At 42.4% G+C, this 17,924-nt stretch overlaps 1 protein-coding gene across 1 annotated transcript; it reads left to right on the forward strand.

The window, feature by feature from the left end:
* Nucleotides 1-4,973: 4,973 nt before the first annotated feature.
* LOC105008701 (GTPase IMAP family member 7-like) lies at nucleotides 4,974-9,624 on the forward strand. Its single transcript, XM_034291363.1, has 4 exons — nucleotides 4,974-5,137; nucleotides 7,678-7,746; nucleotides 8,081-8,173; nucleotides 8,327-9,624. The coding sequence occupies exons 1-4, from the start codon at nucleotides 5,011-5,013 to the stop codon at nucleotides 9,622-9,624; spliced, it is 1,587 nt and encodes a 528-aa protein (XP_034147254.1). The 5' UTR covers nucleotides 4,974-5,010.
* Nucleotides 9,625-17,924: the final 8,300 nt, after the last annotated feature.

Here is a 17,924-nt window from a genome sequence, read left to right on the forward strand (position 1 = left end):
CCTTTTGTTCCCATTGTTGTTGTTCTAAATCATGTTCTGAAGAGATTGATCATGACAGGACTGTTTCTTCACCAACTGTTGTTGGCTGAGTTTCAGAAATCACTGTTGGAGCTGTCAGAAAACTATTCAGCATCAGGGTTCAGAAATATATTAATGCCACACCCTGGATTTGTTTTCATATGTGGGTTTTGATAGTTTTCACACAAATCTATCCACAATACACCTGTTTTTCATTCATAGTGAACTAACCTTTTACCATAGCTTGCAGATTTTATTTTGTACTTTGCCGACTTGCTGTCTCCATTTGGGAAGGAGACTGTGGGTTTGGGTGGGATGATTGGTTGGGTGATGGGATTTTTGTATATATGTGTTTGTGTTCTTGTGGTTTTTTGTATTTTAGTTTTAGTTTTCTTTCACCACTTTCTCAGTTTTCTTTGCAAATGACTGGCCTGTTATCTCACCTTTATCCTTTCATTGTTTTATATTTCTGGAGGAACTAGAATTTGGTATCACTGGGCTAGCGGGGCGCTCTCCTAGGTTTTTATCTTGGAATACCAAATCGATGAATACTCCTTTCCAGAGGTCTAGGGTCTTCTCGCTTAAGGGCTACATTACCTACAAGGCATTCCCTTCTCCTCTCATGTGAACAAAGCTCGAAAGGAAAAGTTAGAGGAACTTTCTAAAGTTATCCTTACATTAGATCACCAATATGCCCTGATGCCATCTCCAGAGCTTTATAAGCGATGCTTGAACTTGCAGTCCGAATATAACCTCTTGTTGAACATGGTGACGGCAGGTCATCACTCACGTCCTACCTATTATGAACATGATGACAGGGCAGGTCATCACTCACGTCCTACCTATTATGAACATGGTGACAGGGCAGGTCATCACTCACGTCCTACCTATTATGAACATGGTGACAGGGCAGGTCATCACTCACGTCCTACCTATTATGAACATGGTGACAGGGCAGGTCATCACTCACGTCCTACCTATTATGAACATGGTGACAGGGCAGGTCATCACTCACGTCCTACCTATTATGAACATGAGGGCAGGTCGATTGCTGGCTCACCAATTGAAATGCAGGGCTGCTTCTCGTCTAATTCACCAAATGAATGATCCTTCTTGTGGTTTAATTTTAGACCCCATGGGGATCAACGACAGCTTCAATTCTTTCTATTCCTCCCTCCATATTCACGTCTGGGTTCCCATCAGATGTTGCCAATGTGACTCGGTTCCTGGGTGATCTGGAGTCTCCTTCCGTTTACTCAATATGATTTGGTTTCCGGGTGATCTGGAGTCTCTGACACTGCGGCTGACCTTGACTCCCCTTGAAATGGTTGTGCAGTCAATTATGTCCATGCAGAGTTGTAAAGCTTCAGGGCCCGATGGGTTTCCTGTTGAATTTCACGCCAAGTTAGCACCCTTGCTATTGTCTTTGTACAATGAGTCACTGGTACGTGGCTCGTTCCCAACCGAATCTTACGCAGGCATCAATTGTGCTTCTTAAGAAGGGGAAAGATCCATGTTCCTGCTCTTCATTCAGGCCCCTGAGCCTCCTCAATGTTGATGTGGAGGTTCTGACTAAAGTGAGCAAAGTGACTGGAGGAGGTCCTGCCTGGAATCATATCAGAGGAACAGACTGGCTTTTTAAGTGTAGACACTCCTTTTTAACGGACGTTGTTCAATATTATTCACTAAAACAGTTCTCCACATTTCCTGAGGTGGTCATCTCTCTAGATGTGGAGAAGGCATTGGACAGGATTCAATGGGAATACCTTTATGCTGTTCTTAAGAAAGTTGGCTCATGGGTCCGTCTCTTGTATACGTCTCCCCAGGTCAGTGTCTGTAATAATGACACCCATTCTGAACATTTTTTTAAATTTTATTTCAAACATGTTTTCATACCATATGCATGTTAGCATGAATCCTACAGAAAATCCTACTGGAAAATCAGCATGATTCTTAATGAAATGTGACCAGGTTCTGAGTTAATCATTATGGAATTACTTGTAGAAAGTTAATGTATTAGAGAAATTGCTTATTTTCTTTGAATGTTGGTATTCTAAAACAATTCCACTATGGACAACTATAAATTATTCATAAAAAGTGACTCAAAACTGCAACTCAATTATGTACTTCGCAGTGGCAGACTTTTGGACCAAAAACACAAACACGGAAAATTTTACTATGAAACTCTCAACTCTCAATTTAGCTGTCCAACAAGTGAACAATATGCACAGCAACACTGAAAAAGCAATGGCCTCTGCTGAATTCTTTTCACATATATATCTGTCATCCACATCCTTTTCAAATCAAACCGAGAGCACCCCTACGCTGTCATTCAAATGAGAAAGATTTTAAAGATTTCCAATTTTGCATGAAAAACTTCCAATACATAAGTTCCCATTTGTCCAATTGGTCCAACTTGTCCTCATCCAATGCCATTCAGCCTGCATTACACCCCCTCTCACAGGCAGCCCCTTGTTCCAGTCGATATCAGGGGTCCAAAGGCACAAACCAGAGGTGTTCACCAAATCGGAACCTCCAACCACCTACCTAAACCAAAGGTGGTCTCTAAGAGCTACACTTTAATAGAGGCCAAACAGAATGATATGAAGTCCATGTTGAAATACATGCAGTAGACAAGGAGTACTGTAGAGTGATGTGAAAAAATGAAAAAGAAAACAAAACACAAAGATGCTTAAATATGCAATCAATATGCATCATTATAATCATTCCAACATTACTGGTCATGTCTCTTGATTGTCATTAGTGATGAATGTGATGAACACTAATACCTCTCTGATGACATCACATCACTGTGGTATTTGATTGGATAATGTGACAAAGTGATACATTTTTTTGTTTTATCATTGCTCATGGCTTCATTCTTGGATATTGGATCAGGAAAAATAGTTTTGGGTGAGTAATTACTTATGTGTATGTTTCTTTTTTTTCTTTTTATTCATTTTACCCCTTAAAATGAAGTACAGTGAATCTGAAACCATCAGTTGGGAACCCCTAGTCTACCACACAGAACTCACCTCTTAGTTTTATTCCATAGGTCCTAGTGCAGACTACCTTCAACGAGAGACCAAGGACAAGAAGCTAAAGATGGACGCATCAGCCTTTCAGCTTGGTAAGTATTAGGGAGTCTGAAGGAGCAGGCATTGGAACCGGGAACATAACATGCAATAGCAAGGAGAACAAAAAGGAGAAAAAAAAACTGTCAAAATATGAGAAAAACAGATAACAATTAGACACTTTTCCATCCATAAATAAGGGGGAGGCAGTAATATATTGCACACACTGTTAATATTGTAATAATTGTTCATGTTGTGTGTTAAAACCTGTTAGGGAGTAAGCAGAAAAAGTCAATTTCCATCTAAAATGATGTACCCAAATCTAAATGCTTGTAGCTCATGACCTGAATATAGTAGAAACATATTTTGGTTCCATTTGAAAGGAGACACTCTGTAGTTTGTAGGAATTATAAATTAAAAGTATAACACAATAGATTTGGCAGAAGATAAAACAAACCAAAAATATGCGTTTTTTGTAAAAAAACAAAATTCCTCATCATGTTTGAGTTGCAGTGGGGAAGGCCAAACATGGATTATGAACCTGGAGGAACTTTTCACTTGATCCATTAGATGTCAGCAGGATCTGGGTACATTTACAGGCCATTTGATATACAATTCTGTGATCTACTTACTCATTTGTAAAGCAAGCCCAAAGTGTCCTTTACAGATTGGCCACTTTGGACACATTATGAATGTTCAAGTTCATACATACACAGAACATACAACAGTGCAAAGGTGATTAATATAAGGGTTACACACTCCCAGGAATGTAATACATGATGGAAAATTAGCTTCCCTTCATAAAGGTACTAACAGGAGGCGCCACAAGGAGGCAGATCCAATGATCTAATGTCATATGTTAGATCACCACATATGATGTTAGATCTTATGTGGTATCTATGCCTCCTTACACACATAGATAGTAAGCAAACAGTTGGCAGGAGTAGAAAGGAAAAGAGTAGAAGGGAATAGGAGAAAGAAGGAGACTGAAGAAGAAGGGAAATCTCTGAAATGGCGTCACAGTGGGGGTCAAGAGCCAGAGGGACCTCCTGAATCACTGTTGGGTATTCAGGGAGAAACAGCCACAACATGTCATTGCCAAATCACATTGGTTACATATAAGAAATCTACTATAATAACGTGACCCAATTGGCAGTAAGTCGCTCAGAAACTATATGACATAGCCTAATATGCTAATGCTAATATACTATATGTCATGGGTAATGTATCTTTTTGTACTCACCAAGTTGCTTGACTCACTGTCTATGATTTCTTCCAGAAATCTAGTCCAAATTGGTCTCATATGTTGCTTTTCCACTTAGGGGTAGCCATTTAAACTTTAAATGCTGATTATAGTTTTGAGCAGCGACAGCTATATGTCTTGCACAATAGTCAAGTTTGGTTGAAGATTTGGTTGGGGTGGTGCAGACTGTTGGTGTGTCCTGTGTGTGCGTCTGACGGTGATTGTTCACCAATTCCTGTAAAGTGTGGCTTGTGTGCTCTCAACCTAGCTTGTTTCAAATCCATTGGTTGTTATTTGAGGAAGGTACATGCTACCAAAGACATGAGCTCGCGTGTAAACGGTGCCCGACTGCATGTCTTTGCTTACGTGGTGCAAAGCATATAGGCAACGCAGAAGGATAAACTATGTCTGGTTACATGCTAGAGACTCTCTTCTTTTCAGAAATACCAATTATTGCTTTGTCATCCAGTTAAATGGACAATTTAATTAATGTAGGTCCATCAAACATTTAATTTAAAGTCATTGTTAGTTGTTTTCTAATAATTATTGTCACATATGGACTCGGTTAGTCAGTCAGAAATACATATAACAGACGTGTGTCCATCCTCAGAGTCGAAGTTGGGAGAAATAAAAGAAGAGTCACAGGAAACATATAGACAATTAAGGCTGACATTGATGGAATATGAAGAGAAGATAAAAGAGAAGGACTCAGAACTGGAGGAGATGAAGAAGATGGAAGAGATGCAGCTGAAGGAAAAAGACCAACAAGTGGAGGAGGTTAACAATGAATACAGTAAACTTGGTAAGAATATTAAGCCTATTTGAATAATTCTACTTATTGATTCTAGTTATTAACTCACAACAATGTATTTAATATGATTTGTGACTCTCCACAATATTATATGGTAGAATTATAAAAATGTTGACCCTTATGAATATTCTGTGGTTGACTTGTGCCTTCTAGTTTTAGAAGTGGTTGACTTGTGCCTTCTAGTTTTAGAAGTGGTTGACTTGTGCCTTCTGGTTCCTTGTTTAGGGCATGCCTTAAACAAGGAACCACATAAAATTGTGCTCATAAGTTTACATACCCTGGCAGAAATATTGAAATGTAGACACTGATTTAGAAAATATTAATGATCATGCAAATTTCTTTAATTTTATTTAAGCATGGTGATCATATGAAGACATTTATTATCACATAGTTGTTTGGGCATATTTTCAATCATAATGATAACAGAAATCACCCAAATGGCCCTGATCAAAAGTTTACATACCCTTGAATGTTTGGCCTTGTTACAGACATACAAGATGACACACACAAGTGAAAATGTCTATTAAAGGTGAATTTCCCACACCTCTGGCTTTTTAAATAGCAATTAGTGTCTGTGTATAAATAGTCAATGAGTTTCTTAGCTCTCATGTGGATGCACTGAGCAGCCAAGATACTGAGCCATGGGGAGCAGAAATAAGACCTGCGTAACAAGGTAATATACACTCACCTAAAGGATTATTAGGAACACCTGTTCAATTTCTCATTAATGCAATTATCTAATCAACCAATCACATGACAGTTGATTCAATGCATTTAGGGGTGTGGTCCTGGTCAAGACAATCTCCTGAACTCCAAACTGAATGTCAGAATGGGAAAGAAAGGTGATTTAAGCAATTTTGAGCGTGGCATGGTTGTTGGTGCCAGACGGGCCGGTCTGAGTATTTCACAATTTGCTCAGTTACTGGGATTTCCACGCACAACCATTTCTAGGGTTTACAAAGAATGGTGTGAAAAGGGAAAAACATCCAGTATGCGGCAGTCCTGTGGGCGAAAATGCCTTGTTGATGCTAGAGGTCAGAGGAGAATGGGCCGACTGATTCAAGCTGATAGAAGAGCAACTTTGGCTGAAATAACCACTCGTTACAACCAAGGTATGCAGCAAAGCATTTGTGAAGCCACAACACGCACAACCTTGAGGCGGATGGGCTACAACAGCAGAAGACCCCACCGGGTACCACTCATCTCCACTACAAATAGGAAAAAAGAGGCTACAATTTGCACGAGCTCACCAAAATTGGACAATTGAAGACTGGAAAAATTTTGCCTGGTCTGATGAGTCTCGATTTCTGTTGAGACATTCAGATGGTAGAGTCAGAATTTGGCGTAAACAGATTGGGAACATGGATCCATTATGACTTGTTACCACTGTGGAGGCTGCTGGTGGTGGTGTAATGGTGTGGGGGATGTTTTCTTGGCACACTTTAGGCCCCTTAGTGCCAATTGGGCATCGTTTAAATGCAATGGCCTACCTGAGTATTGTTTCTGACCATGTCCATCCCTTTATGACCACCATGTACCCATCCTCTGATGGCTACTTCCAGCAGGATAATGCACCATGTCACAAAGCTCAAATCATTTCAAATTGGTTTCTTGAACATGACAATGAGTTCACTGTACTGAAATGGCCCCCACAGTCACCAGATCTCAACCCAATAGAGCATCTTTGGGATGTGGTGGAACGGGAGCTTCGTGCCCTGGATGTGCATCCCACAAATCTCCATCAACTGCAAGATACTATCCTATCAATATGGGCCAACATTTCTAAAGAATGCTTTCAGCACCTTTTTGAATCAATGCCACGTAGAATTAAGGCAGTTCTGAAGGCGAAAGGGGGTCAAACACAGTATTAGTATGGTGTTCCTAATAATCCTTTAGGTGAGTGTAACTTCATAAAGATGGTAAAGGGAATTTGAAAATGCCTTGCAAATGCCAGTCAGTACTATTCAATAATTTATTCAATCACCATGTTCCTACTAGCATAATGAGTCAAATACCAAATTCTTGGGTATTTATCTCATAATGATAATAGGAATATGGTGTAATTGTTGGGTATTTGACTCATTATAATATTAGGAATATGGTTTAATTGTTGGGTATTTAACTCATAATGATAATAGGAATATGGTTTAATTGTTGGGTATTTCCCTCATTATAATATTAGGAATATGGTGTAATTGTTGGGAATTTGTCTCATTATGATAACAGGAATATGGTGTAATTGTTGGGTATTTTATTCATTATGATAGTAGGAATACGGTCTATTTGTTGGGTATTTAACTCATTATGATAGTGGGAATATGGTCTATTTGTTGGGTATTTAACTCATTATGATAGTAAGAATATGGTCAATATGTTGGGAATCCTACTCATTATGGTTCAACTCTTTAGGAATAGGTTTTAGACTCTACCAAATTATGAACATGTGAAAAGCTTTAGGTTATAAAAGTTGTTGAACATATTTCTAGTCTTAATACATAATGTTAATCTTTTCTTTCGTCTATTATTTTTAGCTCAACAGTTGAGTGAATTGAAGTTTGAAATGGAGGGACTGCAAACAAAAATCTCACTCCTGAAGACTGGTGAGTGACATACTGTAACTTGCTGGATTAACTGTTGTTTGGCTTCAATCAGCTGGCCGGCAATTCAAACAAATGACACTTCCATGGGATATAACTGGGTGGCTGTAGCCTGTCTACATACCATGGGTAAGGGCATGTTAAGAAGGGCTATTCAGCACTGGGAGGATGGTACAACAGCATTTATTATTTCACTTACCAAGGTTTCCGGAATGTGGACTGTGATAGAGATGGATGCAGAAGTCTGAGGGGTTTAGGTCACCTTCTAGGGTGACTCAACAGGACTTCTGCCAAGCTGTGATGATGTTTTAGAACTGAGTCCTGTGTTGTATTACAGAGGGAGGAGAGACCTCAGATACAGACACCAGAGTTACACTGAAGAGGAGTCAGAGCATACAGAGAAGAAACAGCATGGAGGAAACTCCAACTAGTGAGTTCTCTCATCTCCTCCAGAGAGAGTCTAGGGCAGTAACACCATGATGTTGTCTTCTTTGTTGTGTTTTCTTTGTTTTCCACTGTGTGTTAAAGTGGTCCATCCTCCAGAGAGCCGGTGTGTTGACCAGTGATGTGTGTTGTGTTACAGTGGGAGGAGAGAGCAGCAGTCCAGACTCCCCAGTGTCTCCCAGTGGGTCTGAGCTGAGACTGGTGCTTCTGGGGAGGACTGGTGCTGGGAGGAGGGCAGCAGGAAACACCATCCTGGGCAGAGAGGAGTTTGGGGCCCAGGCCAGCCCCTCTGCAGTGACCCAGAGGAGTGTGAGGAGAGAGGGGGAGGTGTGTGGGAGACGCCTGGTGCTGGTGGACACTCCAGACTGGTTCTGTCCTGGACTCTCTCTGGAGGAGATCAGACAGGATGTGGGTCTCTGTGTCCATCTGTCTGCCCCGGGACCCCACGCCTTCCTCCTGGTCATACCAGTGGAGCCCTCCAAGGAGGAGGAGAGAGGGGTGCTGGAGAGAATGGAGGAGATGTTTGGGGAGGGGTGTTGGGGACACACTGTGATTCTATTCACCCATGATGACAGCCTGAAAGAGCAAAGCATTGAGGAGTTTCTCCAAGCAGGGAGTCAGGACCTCCAGGAGGTTGTAGAGAAGTGTGGGAGAAGATACCATGTCCTCAACATTAAGGACAGGACCCATGACACTCAGGTCCCAGAGCTACTGGAGAAGATAGAGGAGATGGTGTCAGGAAACAGAGAGAGCTTCTACTGCAGTCTGACCTACCAGGAGGCAGAGGTCCAGATCAGAGAGATGGAGAAAAGGATACAGAAGAAGAAAGTGGAAAATAAACAGAGGGAGGAAAGAGTGAGAAAAGAGAGGTTTGAGAGGGAACTACAGGAATCTCTGAAGGAGAAAGATGTAGTAATACAGAACCTCAATGGAGAAATTACAATACTGAAGGAACGAATTACTGATCTAGAGAGACAACTGGAAGAAGAGAGGGATGAGGAGAAGAAGAAAGAACTGGAGGAGAAGTTAAATGCAGAGCGTGTAAAGAGAGAGGAGATGATGAAAGATCTGGATGTATTTAAAGAGGAGAAAGAAAATGAAAAGAAGGAGATGGTGAAGAAACACAAGCAGGAGATTGAGGAGATAATGGAGAAATTTGAAGGAGAAGCCAGAGTTGACGCAGAGAGAAACCTGATGAAGATAGTCCTACCTGAGTTACAGACAAACATCATGATGTTTAGCACAAAGATGAAGACAGAGTTCAGAAAACAGATAAAGGAGAAGGATACACAGATAGAGGAGAAGGATAGACAGATGAAGGAGAAAGACAGACAGATAGAGAGACTAAAAGCGGCATTTCAAATGGGCAGTGAAGTTCACTTACAGTTCAACAGATGGATGGAGGAGTTAAGCAGAGAGATGGTTATAGCAGAATGATAGAGGAGGATGAAGAGAAGAGATGTGGAGACTAATGCCCTGTTTACACCTGATACTAACATGTAGCCTTTGTCCTGATCTTGTTTTTCATATGTGACTTGTAATGTGTCCAGCTTTCTGTTTGTTTGGGCAGCAGAGTATCTATATTGTATCAATATTGCAAAAACTATGTAGTTTATTTTGGGATCAGAGTTTGGAGAACATTACCTTAATGTCAAACAGCACTTAACCAAACCGTGGTGACTAGGAGCTCAAAATATAAAATATAAATGTTTCAGATACGTTTGATGGGATGTTACATGAACATTATTGCATCATCCCATGTTTTCATGAAAACAGAATATTCCTGTAATATCCTACCACACATCGCATGGTCACTATGGTCTGAGAATATACAATATTAATGTTTCAAAACATTTCATGAGAAAGTTGCAAAAACATTGATATGTATCAGTTTGTCAGGACGTTGAGTGATCGTGACAAAAAAGGTTTCTCAAAAAATCATTAGTGCACACCACGCCGTTCTGTTCAACAGCCAATCAGGGCTCTTCATCTGTGACTGGGGATAAATACACTTTTACCAAGGTCTTTTCCATGTTCAACTGTGTCATAAATCACAGAATGTCAAGTGTGGTTGACATAAGGAACCTCATTAAAGCTAAAAGACTCCAACTCCGACTGTCTGTCTGCTACTGATGGTTGACAGGCCCACATCGTGACGTCATTCAGTTTTACGACATGTCTTATACCTTGACAAACTGCAGTCTTTTTCTTTCAACATGATCTCACCTGGGATTTGGACTCACAACCCTCCAGTTCATGTATCTCTGATGGTCTCACTGCTCCACAATGTCTGTGTCAGGTGTTGGTTAACCTGACTATTGTCATTATATTTTTGTATTTACTTATTTCAGCAATATAATTACTTTCTGTATAGTTTATAATGGTGTGGCATGTGAACCTGTTTTAAAAATAGTCCTGAAACTAACGATAAATAAAATTGTAAATAACAGCTGAGATTTACTTCAAAGTGTTTTATTTCATCTTATTGCCAGGGAGCAGATCCACAAAACATTATACAACACATGGCCAGTAAAAACACTACTTATTCTGTTTTCAGTTCATAGAAAACAGTTTAAATCAAAATGAGAAAAACATTTCAGGTCGATCACCAAACATCTCTGTAGAAAACCCCAAGGTTAAACGCTTATCACACTGTTGCAACAGATGCAGGTTTGAGCTTCCTGGAGAGCCAGGACATTGACTGGGCAGTCCTCCTGCCAAAAAGTATATTCTCTGTTCCCAGGTTGTTATGGTGAATAAAAGTTGTATAACTTCATGAATGTCTAAAACTGAGAAATTCTGCTCCCCAAAATCATCCTCTAAAAATGTGGTATGGAGAAACTTTAAATATCACTGGGTAAAATTATGACCTGTTCTTCACAGCAAACTACATTGAGCCAGAACTATAGAGGATCTTAAGATGCATAGGTCTGGTCCAGTATTGGTACCCAGGTTGATCTGAGACACTGTTGCTGCCCCCTCTGCTGGACCCAAAGTCTGTGTCAGAACCTGGTCAGGAGGATGCAGCAGTACTGAGAGGAAGTGATTTACACCAGTCCACCACCAGGGGGCACCAGAGTGTGGTTTCTGAAAACTGCAGCTGTGACATTCAAGTCATATTTGCAGTCATGCAAGATAATAACTATTTGTTATAACAGTTCTATTGACCACAGCAGTGCTGATGCCCCAGACTCATTACTGGACCGAAGACTGAGTAAAAACTTGTCAGCACAGACACACTTTATATCAGCTGACAGAAAGTAGGAGACAAAAGAGATTGAGAAGTCTTCAAATCCATTTCCCACTCATTCAACTACAAACAAGATTGGAGTGTGTGTGTATGAGTGTGTGGGTGTGTGCGCGTGTGTGTATGTGCATGCGTGCGTGTGTGTAGGTGGGTATGTGCATGGGTGAAGAAGTGCGTGTGTGTGGGTGGGTGTGTGTTTGATTAAAAACATAAAATAGGCAACGCAATTCCGATTGTGGTAAATACAGGATGTGGTAAATACAGGTTGTCAATTCACAGACAGGACAAGACAGTACAATCTCAGAGCTAAGATCTAGGATCAAGTCCCCCAATCCACAATCTATTCAATCAAACAGACCCCGAGGCCTCTGGGCTCTTCTCAACATGTTTCTCCCTGGTCCACCTCTGTATCAGTCTCTCTATGGGCTCTTCTTAACAGGATTCTCCCTGGTCCACCTCTGTATCAGTCTCTCTATGGGCTCTTCTCAACAGGATTCTCCCTGGTCCACCTCTGTATCAGTCTCTCTATGGGCTCTTCTCAACAGGATTCTCCCTGGTCCACCTCTGTATCAGTCTCTCTATGGGCTCTTCTCAACATGTTTCTCCCTGGTCCACCTCTGTATCAGTCTCTCTATGGGCTCTTCTTAACAGGATTCTCCCTGGTCCACCTCTGTATCAGTCTCTCTATGGGCTCTTCTCAACAGGATTCTCCCTGGTCCACCTCTGTATCAGTCTCTCTATGGGCTCTTCTCAACAGGATTCTCCCTGGTCCACCTCTGTATCAGTCTCTCTATGGGCTCTTCTCAACAGGATTCTCCCTGGTCCACCTCTGTATCAGTCTCTCTATGGGCTCTTCTCAACAGGATTCTCCCTCTTCCACCTCTGTATCAGTCTCTCTATGGGCTCTTCTCAACAGGTTTCTCCCATGTCCACCTTTCTATGGGCTCAGCCCCAACCTCTGCCTTTTACTGACGTTCCACCTCGCGTCAGGTTGGTTGTAATTAAGAGGAAATGGGCATGAGAAAGTTAACACAACAAAAATGTGCTGACTAGCCTGATTTATGCTTCAATGTCAAACGCGTCTGCGTAGGATCCTTGGACAGAGCAGAGAGCTGTGCGGGCCTGTGCGGGCCTGTGCGGGCCTGTGCGTCTCTCTACGCTGTCCACACTCCCTATCAGGCCGCATAGGCTACGCAAACCAGCTCAAAAATCTAAAAGCGCGTAGCTAAGCGTACGTGAAACGCATATCCACACAAACGATGATTGGTTGGATGGCAGAGGAAGGGTTTTACAGAGCTTATGGAATTCCGCCCAAATTTGACTTCCTGTATCAACAAAGACGAAACAACAATGGAGTCTGGAGGCATGGCTCAAATCGAATAACTTTTGATAATATAATAGAACAATGCAAATTCCCCCCTGGTCGCGGAACAACCAACCAGCTCTTTACTCTTGCAAGGATCCTGGAGGGGTCCTGGGAATAAGGCCATTCTATCTACATGTGTTTTGTGGATCTGGAGAAGGCGTATGACCGGGTCCCCCGGGAGATACTGTGGGAGGTGCTGCCGGAGTATGGGGTGAGGAGGTCCCTTCTGAGGGCTAACCAATCCCTGTACGTCCAAAGTGAGAGCTGTGTTTGGGTTCTTGGTAGTAAGTCGGACTCATTCCAGGTGGGGGTTGGCCTCCGCCAGGGCTGCGCTTTGTCACCAATCCTGTTTGTAACTTTTATGGACAGGATATCGAGGCGTAGTCGGGGTGGGGAGGGGTTGCAGTTCAGTGTCCTGGGGATCTCATTGCTGCTTTTTGCGGATGATGTGGTGCTGATGGCATCATTGGTCTGTGATCTTCAGCACTCATTGGACAGGTTCGCAGCCGAGTGCGAAGTGGTTGGGATGAGGATTAGCACCTCTAAATCTGAGGCCATGGTTCTCAGCAGGAAACCGAGTGCCTCCTCCGGGTAGGGAATGAGGCGTTACCCCAAGTAAAGGAGTTCAAGTATCTCTGGGTCTTGTTCGCGAGTGAGGGGACAATGGAGCAGGAGATTGGCCGGAGAATCGGAGCAGCGGGGGCGGTATTGCATTCGCTTTACCTCACCGTTGTGACGAAAAGAGTGCTGAGCCGGAAGGCAAAGCTCTCGATATACCAGTCAATTTTCCTTCCTACCCTCACCTATGGTCATGAAGGCTGGGTCATGACAGAAAGAACTAGATTGCGAGTACAAGCAGCTGAAATGGGTTTTCCCAGAATGGTGGCTGGCTTCTCCCTTAGGGATAGGGTGAGAAGCTCAGCCATCCGTGAGGAACTCGGAGTAGAGCCGCTGCTCCTTTGTGTCGAAAGGAGCCAATTGAGGTGGTTTCGGGCATCTGGTAAGGATGCCCCCAGGACGTCTCCCTAGGGAGGTGTTCCAGGCACGTCCAGCTGGGAGGAGACCTCGGGGTAGGCCCAGGACAAGGTGGAGAGATTATATTTCGACACTGGCCTGGGAACGCCTTGGGATCTCCCAGTCAGAGCTGGCAAATGTGGCTCGGGAAAGGGAAGTTTGGGGTCCCCTGCTGGAGCTGCTGCCCCCGCGACCCGATACGGATAAGAGGATGAAGATGAAGAATATAATAGAAATTCTAGGCGAAGAGCCAGAAACTGGCCAGAAAAGTTGGAAGCCGATGAGGGACAAATCTAAATAAAAGAAAAAATGTATTGAAGAGTAAAAGTGGAGATGCAGGAGGGGAAAAAAGCACCTCCGTTTTATATAAGGCTTTTTCTCTCCCTGCATCAGCCAAGGTGCCTCCCTCTGTGACCTGTCTTCTCCACTCCCTGGCTGTGCCTCGCCACTGTTCAAAAGAGTCTTTGAAATTAGGTGGTATATACTTTGTTGCAGGTGTGTTGGCAGCATCTGTATCGGCCAGATGGTTGTACAGTGCAGCACAGGCCTTCACAACATGTGTACATTTGTCTGGTAGGAACAAAGGTCAATAGATAGGATGTGTTGCCTGTTACAGATGGGCCCAACACATCCTGTCCATACCTCCTGCTAGGAGCTGTCTATGTGACTGACATAGGCTATATGGATAGGCCCATTGATCATAGGTTGGAACATACCATACAAGGGTCTTTTTTAGGATAAACCTTTCTTATTGGAGGGTACTAGACTGTGTAATGGTTGTTTATGACCACTGACCGGCTCCCATGTGTCCTGGCATAAAAGACTGTGTAATTATTGGAGAACATGTAAGTCCTATGGAAGGTCAACATCGTAGACTCATGCTGAATAAAGATTCTCTCCTGACATCCGGTTGCATTAATTTTGTTCATGATAAAAAAATTGACAGAATCTAACAATGTTGGCATGACAACCCGGGGCTCACCGCGTAGCTGTCCTCTTGTCAGTTGGACTCTTTTGATTTGACAGACTTTGTGGACAGTTGCAGTTTGGGTTTTGTGTTATTGAGTAACTTTAACAGATTGTGACGGTGTTGCTGTACGAAAGCCTAAAAAAGCTTTCAACAATGCATGAAAGAAGGACAGAGAAGAAGAGAAGAATGGAAAAAGAGGTGGCTGTATCCAGCCAGTGGCTGTAGAACCATCCATACATTTAAAGTGCAGGCAAGGGAAAAGCCACATGCAAAATTAATTGGATATCTATAAAGTTGGTTGTTGCTCCAGTTACCATAGAAGTCCATGATTGATGGCAGTCATCTTGGAAGCATTTATTTCAGACCTGGCTGGGATTCATTCAAACCAGACAATGTTTAAGCAAACAAATAAGGAAGTATGTTCAATACCCAAAAAACTGTCTGTTAGTTGGAAAACCGCAGTACTGCAATGTAGGTTTGAGCCCAATGTTTTCCAAACACCTCAATAAACACCTTTTCCCACTCAGGAAATGAAATAAACGAAAACAGCACTAAAATGTGTTGCAGCTGTAGTAGCACCAAGTGGGTTTCACGAGAGAAAGGACAGATAGAGGAGTGAGAAGGTAGTTCCTCCAAAACATCTGAAATGAGACGCTCAGACCAGACAGCTAGGCTTCATTATTTGAGATTCTTTGAGATCTGAAATAAGACATCAATAATAGACAAATAGGCTTCATAATTTTTTAAAATCTTTCTCAGAGATAATGATGTTTTCATTTGGCTTTCACAGTCCCCAAAAAATCCCCCCTAAACTGAGTCTGCTACACTGCTGTCTGGGACTCCACTAAGCTAGCAGGCTGGCGTACATCTAACTATGCTAGACGCGGACTCTACTAAGCTAGCAGGCTGGCTAACATCTAACTATGCTAGGGGCAGACTCCACTAAGCTAGCAGGCTGGCTAACATCTAACTATGCTAGGGGCAGACTCTACTAAGCTAGCAGGCTGGCTAACAGCCTGACATACGCCCTCTCATGGTAAGGTTACAGGAGTTACCTGCCACCTCTAGTGTAGTGATGAGTACTACCTCTACTACCACTACTACCACCACTACTACTACTACTACTACTACTACTACTACTACTACTACTACTACTACTACTACTACTACTACTACTACTACATTTCTACGACACCACTACCACTATTACTACTGCCACTACTATTACTAATGCCACTACTAGTACTACTGCTACTACTATTACTACTGCTATTACTGGCATAGATTGTTTAATCTACGTACTACAGGGATCTTCCTAATCTTCTCTAATACACCCATCAGTGGGTGTAAGGTCTTCCTACTCAGGACATCTTCTCTGGAATGCCTTTTTCATGTCAATTCATGAAAGTTAAAGTGGAATGGAGAGAAGACAGACAGCAGTTTGAGGTCTCTCCTTACTTCTCTCTCCAACTGTCTTAATACAGTTTTATGAAATATTTAGTAGTTGTCCTCCTTCCTCCCTCCCACTTCCACCCTCACTTCTTCCTTCCCTTTATGGGGGAGGAAGTCTCTCCCCCATCTCCCATTCCCTCTCTCCCCCCTCCCTCTCGCATTCCTCCCTGTTTCTCTGGTTCAGTGTTGTCATCAGCGTCTCTCAGCATGTGGATCTTATCTATTATCAACCTTATTTATACCAAGACAGGTCACCTCTGCACATAGATGATAAGGTAACGGATGACAGGAGCACATAGATGACAGGGTAACATGGATGACTGGAACACATAGATGACAGGGTAACATGGATGACTGGAACACAGATGAAAGGGTAACATGGATGACTGGAACACATAGATGAAAGGGTAACATGGATGAAAGGGTAACATGGATGACTGGAACACATAGATGAAAGGGTAACACGGATGACTGGAGCACATAGATGGCAGGGTAACATGGATGACTGGAACACATAGATGACAGGGTAACACGGATGACTGGAGCACATAGATGGCAGGGTAACATGGATGACTGGAACACAGATGAAAGGGTAACATGGATGAAAGGGTAACATGGATGACTGGAACACATAGATGAAAGGGTAACACGGATGACTGGAGCACATAGATGGCAGGGTAACATGGATGACTGGAACACAGATGAAAGGGTAACATGGATGAAAGGGTAACATGGATGAAAGGGTAACATGGATGAAAGGGTAACATGGATGACTGGAACACATAGATGAAAGGGTAACATGGATGGCAGGAGCACTCATTTCTTTACATTTCTTTACTTTACATTCCTCTCCAGCGCATATAAAATATATCGAAAAGGGTTTTGTAAATACACATTCATGTTTATTACCAATTCATCCGACTATACACTGTTAGACGTTTTAACATAGACTTCAGATTTAAAACATTCATTTTTTTTCTTGAAAGAAAAAGTTTTGAATTTATGTCATAGTAACAGCTGTACAAAGACAGTGTATAATAGTACAATAATTTAATTAAAAAGTGATCTCATACTTTAATTCAATGCAAATTATGTGACAACAAAATGAACGCTAAAGATATCTCGCCGCCATTACCACGAATAGAGGTTGAGATCCAAACCGATCAAGGGTTTACACAATGTCCGGTTCAAAGGTCATCTCTGAAAGAGCCAGCATACGCAACCTTTAACGTGACCTTTAACTTGACTATTAACTCATGCCTATCTTCCGTCTGTCTGGGTCAGGTGACAGGGTGTGACAACACTGGCTGGATAGCTAGTATGTACATGCACTAAAGTGCTAGTTTTCTCCAAAGGCATGCAGAGAAAATATGATAGCATCCCAAATCGAGCCCTATTCCCAGCCCAGTGCACTTCCCTCTCACACACTAGCCCTGAGGGAATGGAGGCCCATTTGGGACACATTCTAAGTGACTGATACTTGTTACAACTGCCTTCAGCGAGGGCATGAAGGTTTTCAGTTGCCCTCCCTCTCATCCTCTATGACTTGTTTACAGAGGTCAACATTTGTTTGAGACGTATAGAAATAAATAAACACAGATCATAAACATACATCAGCATCGTAAATGACATCAGGACTCAGCTGCCTCGGCGAACAGGAAGCAGTGTTGTGGTGTTTTTCGTCTTAG

This window comes from Esox lucius, chromosome 3 (assembly GCF_011004845.1).
Source record: "Esox lucius isolate fEsoLuc1 chromosome 3, fEsoLuc1.pri, whole genome shotgun sequence".
NCBI classification, from domain to species: Eukaryota; Metazoa; Chordata; class Actinopteri; order Esociformes; family Esocidae; genus Esox; species Esox lucius.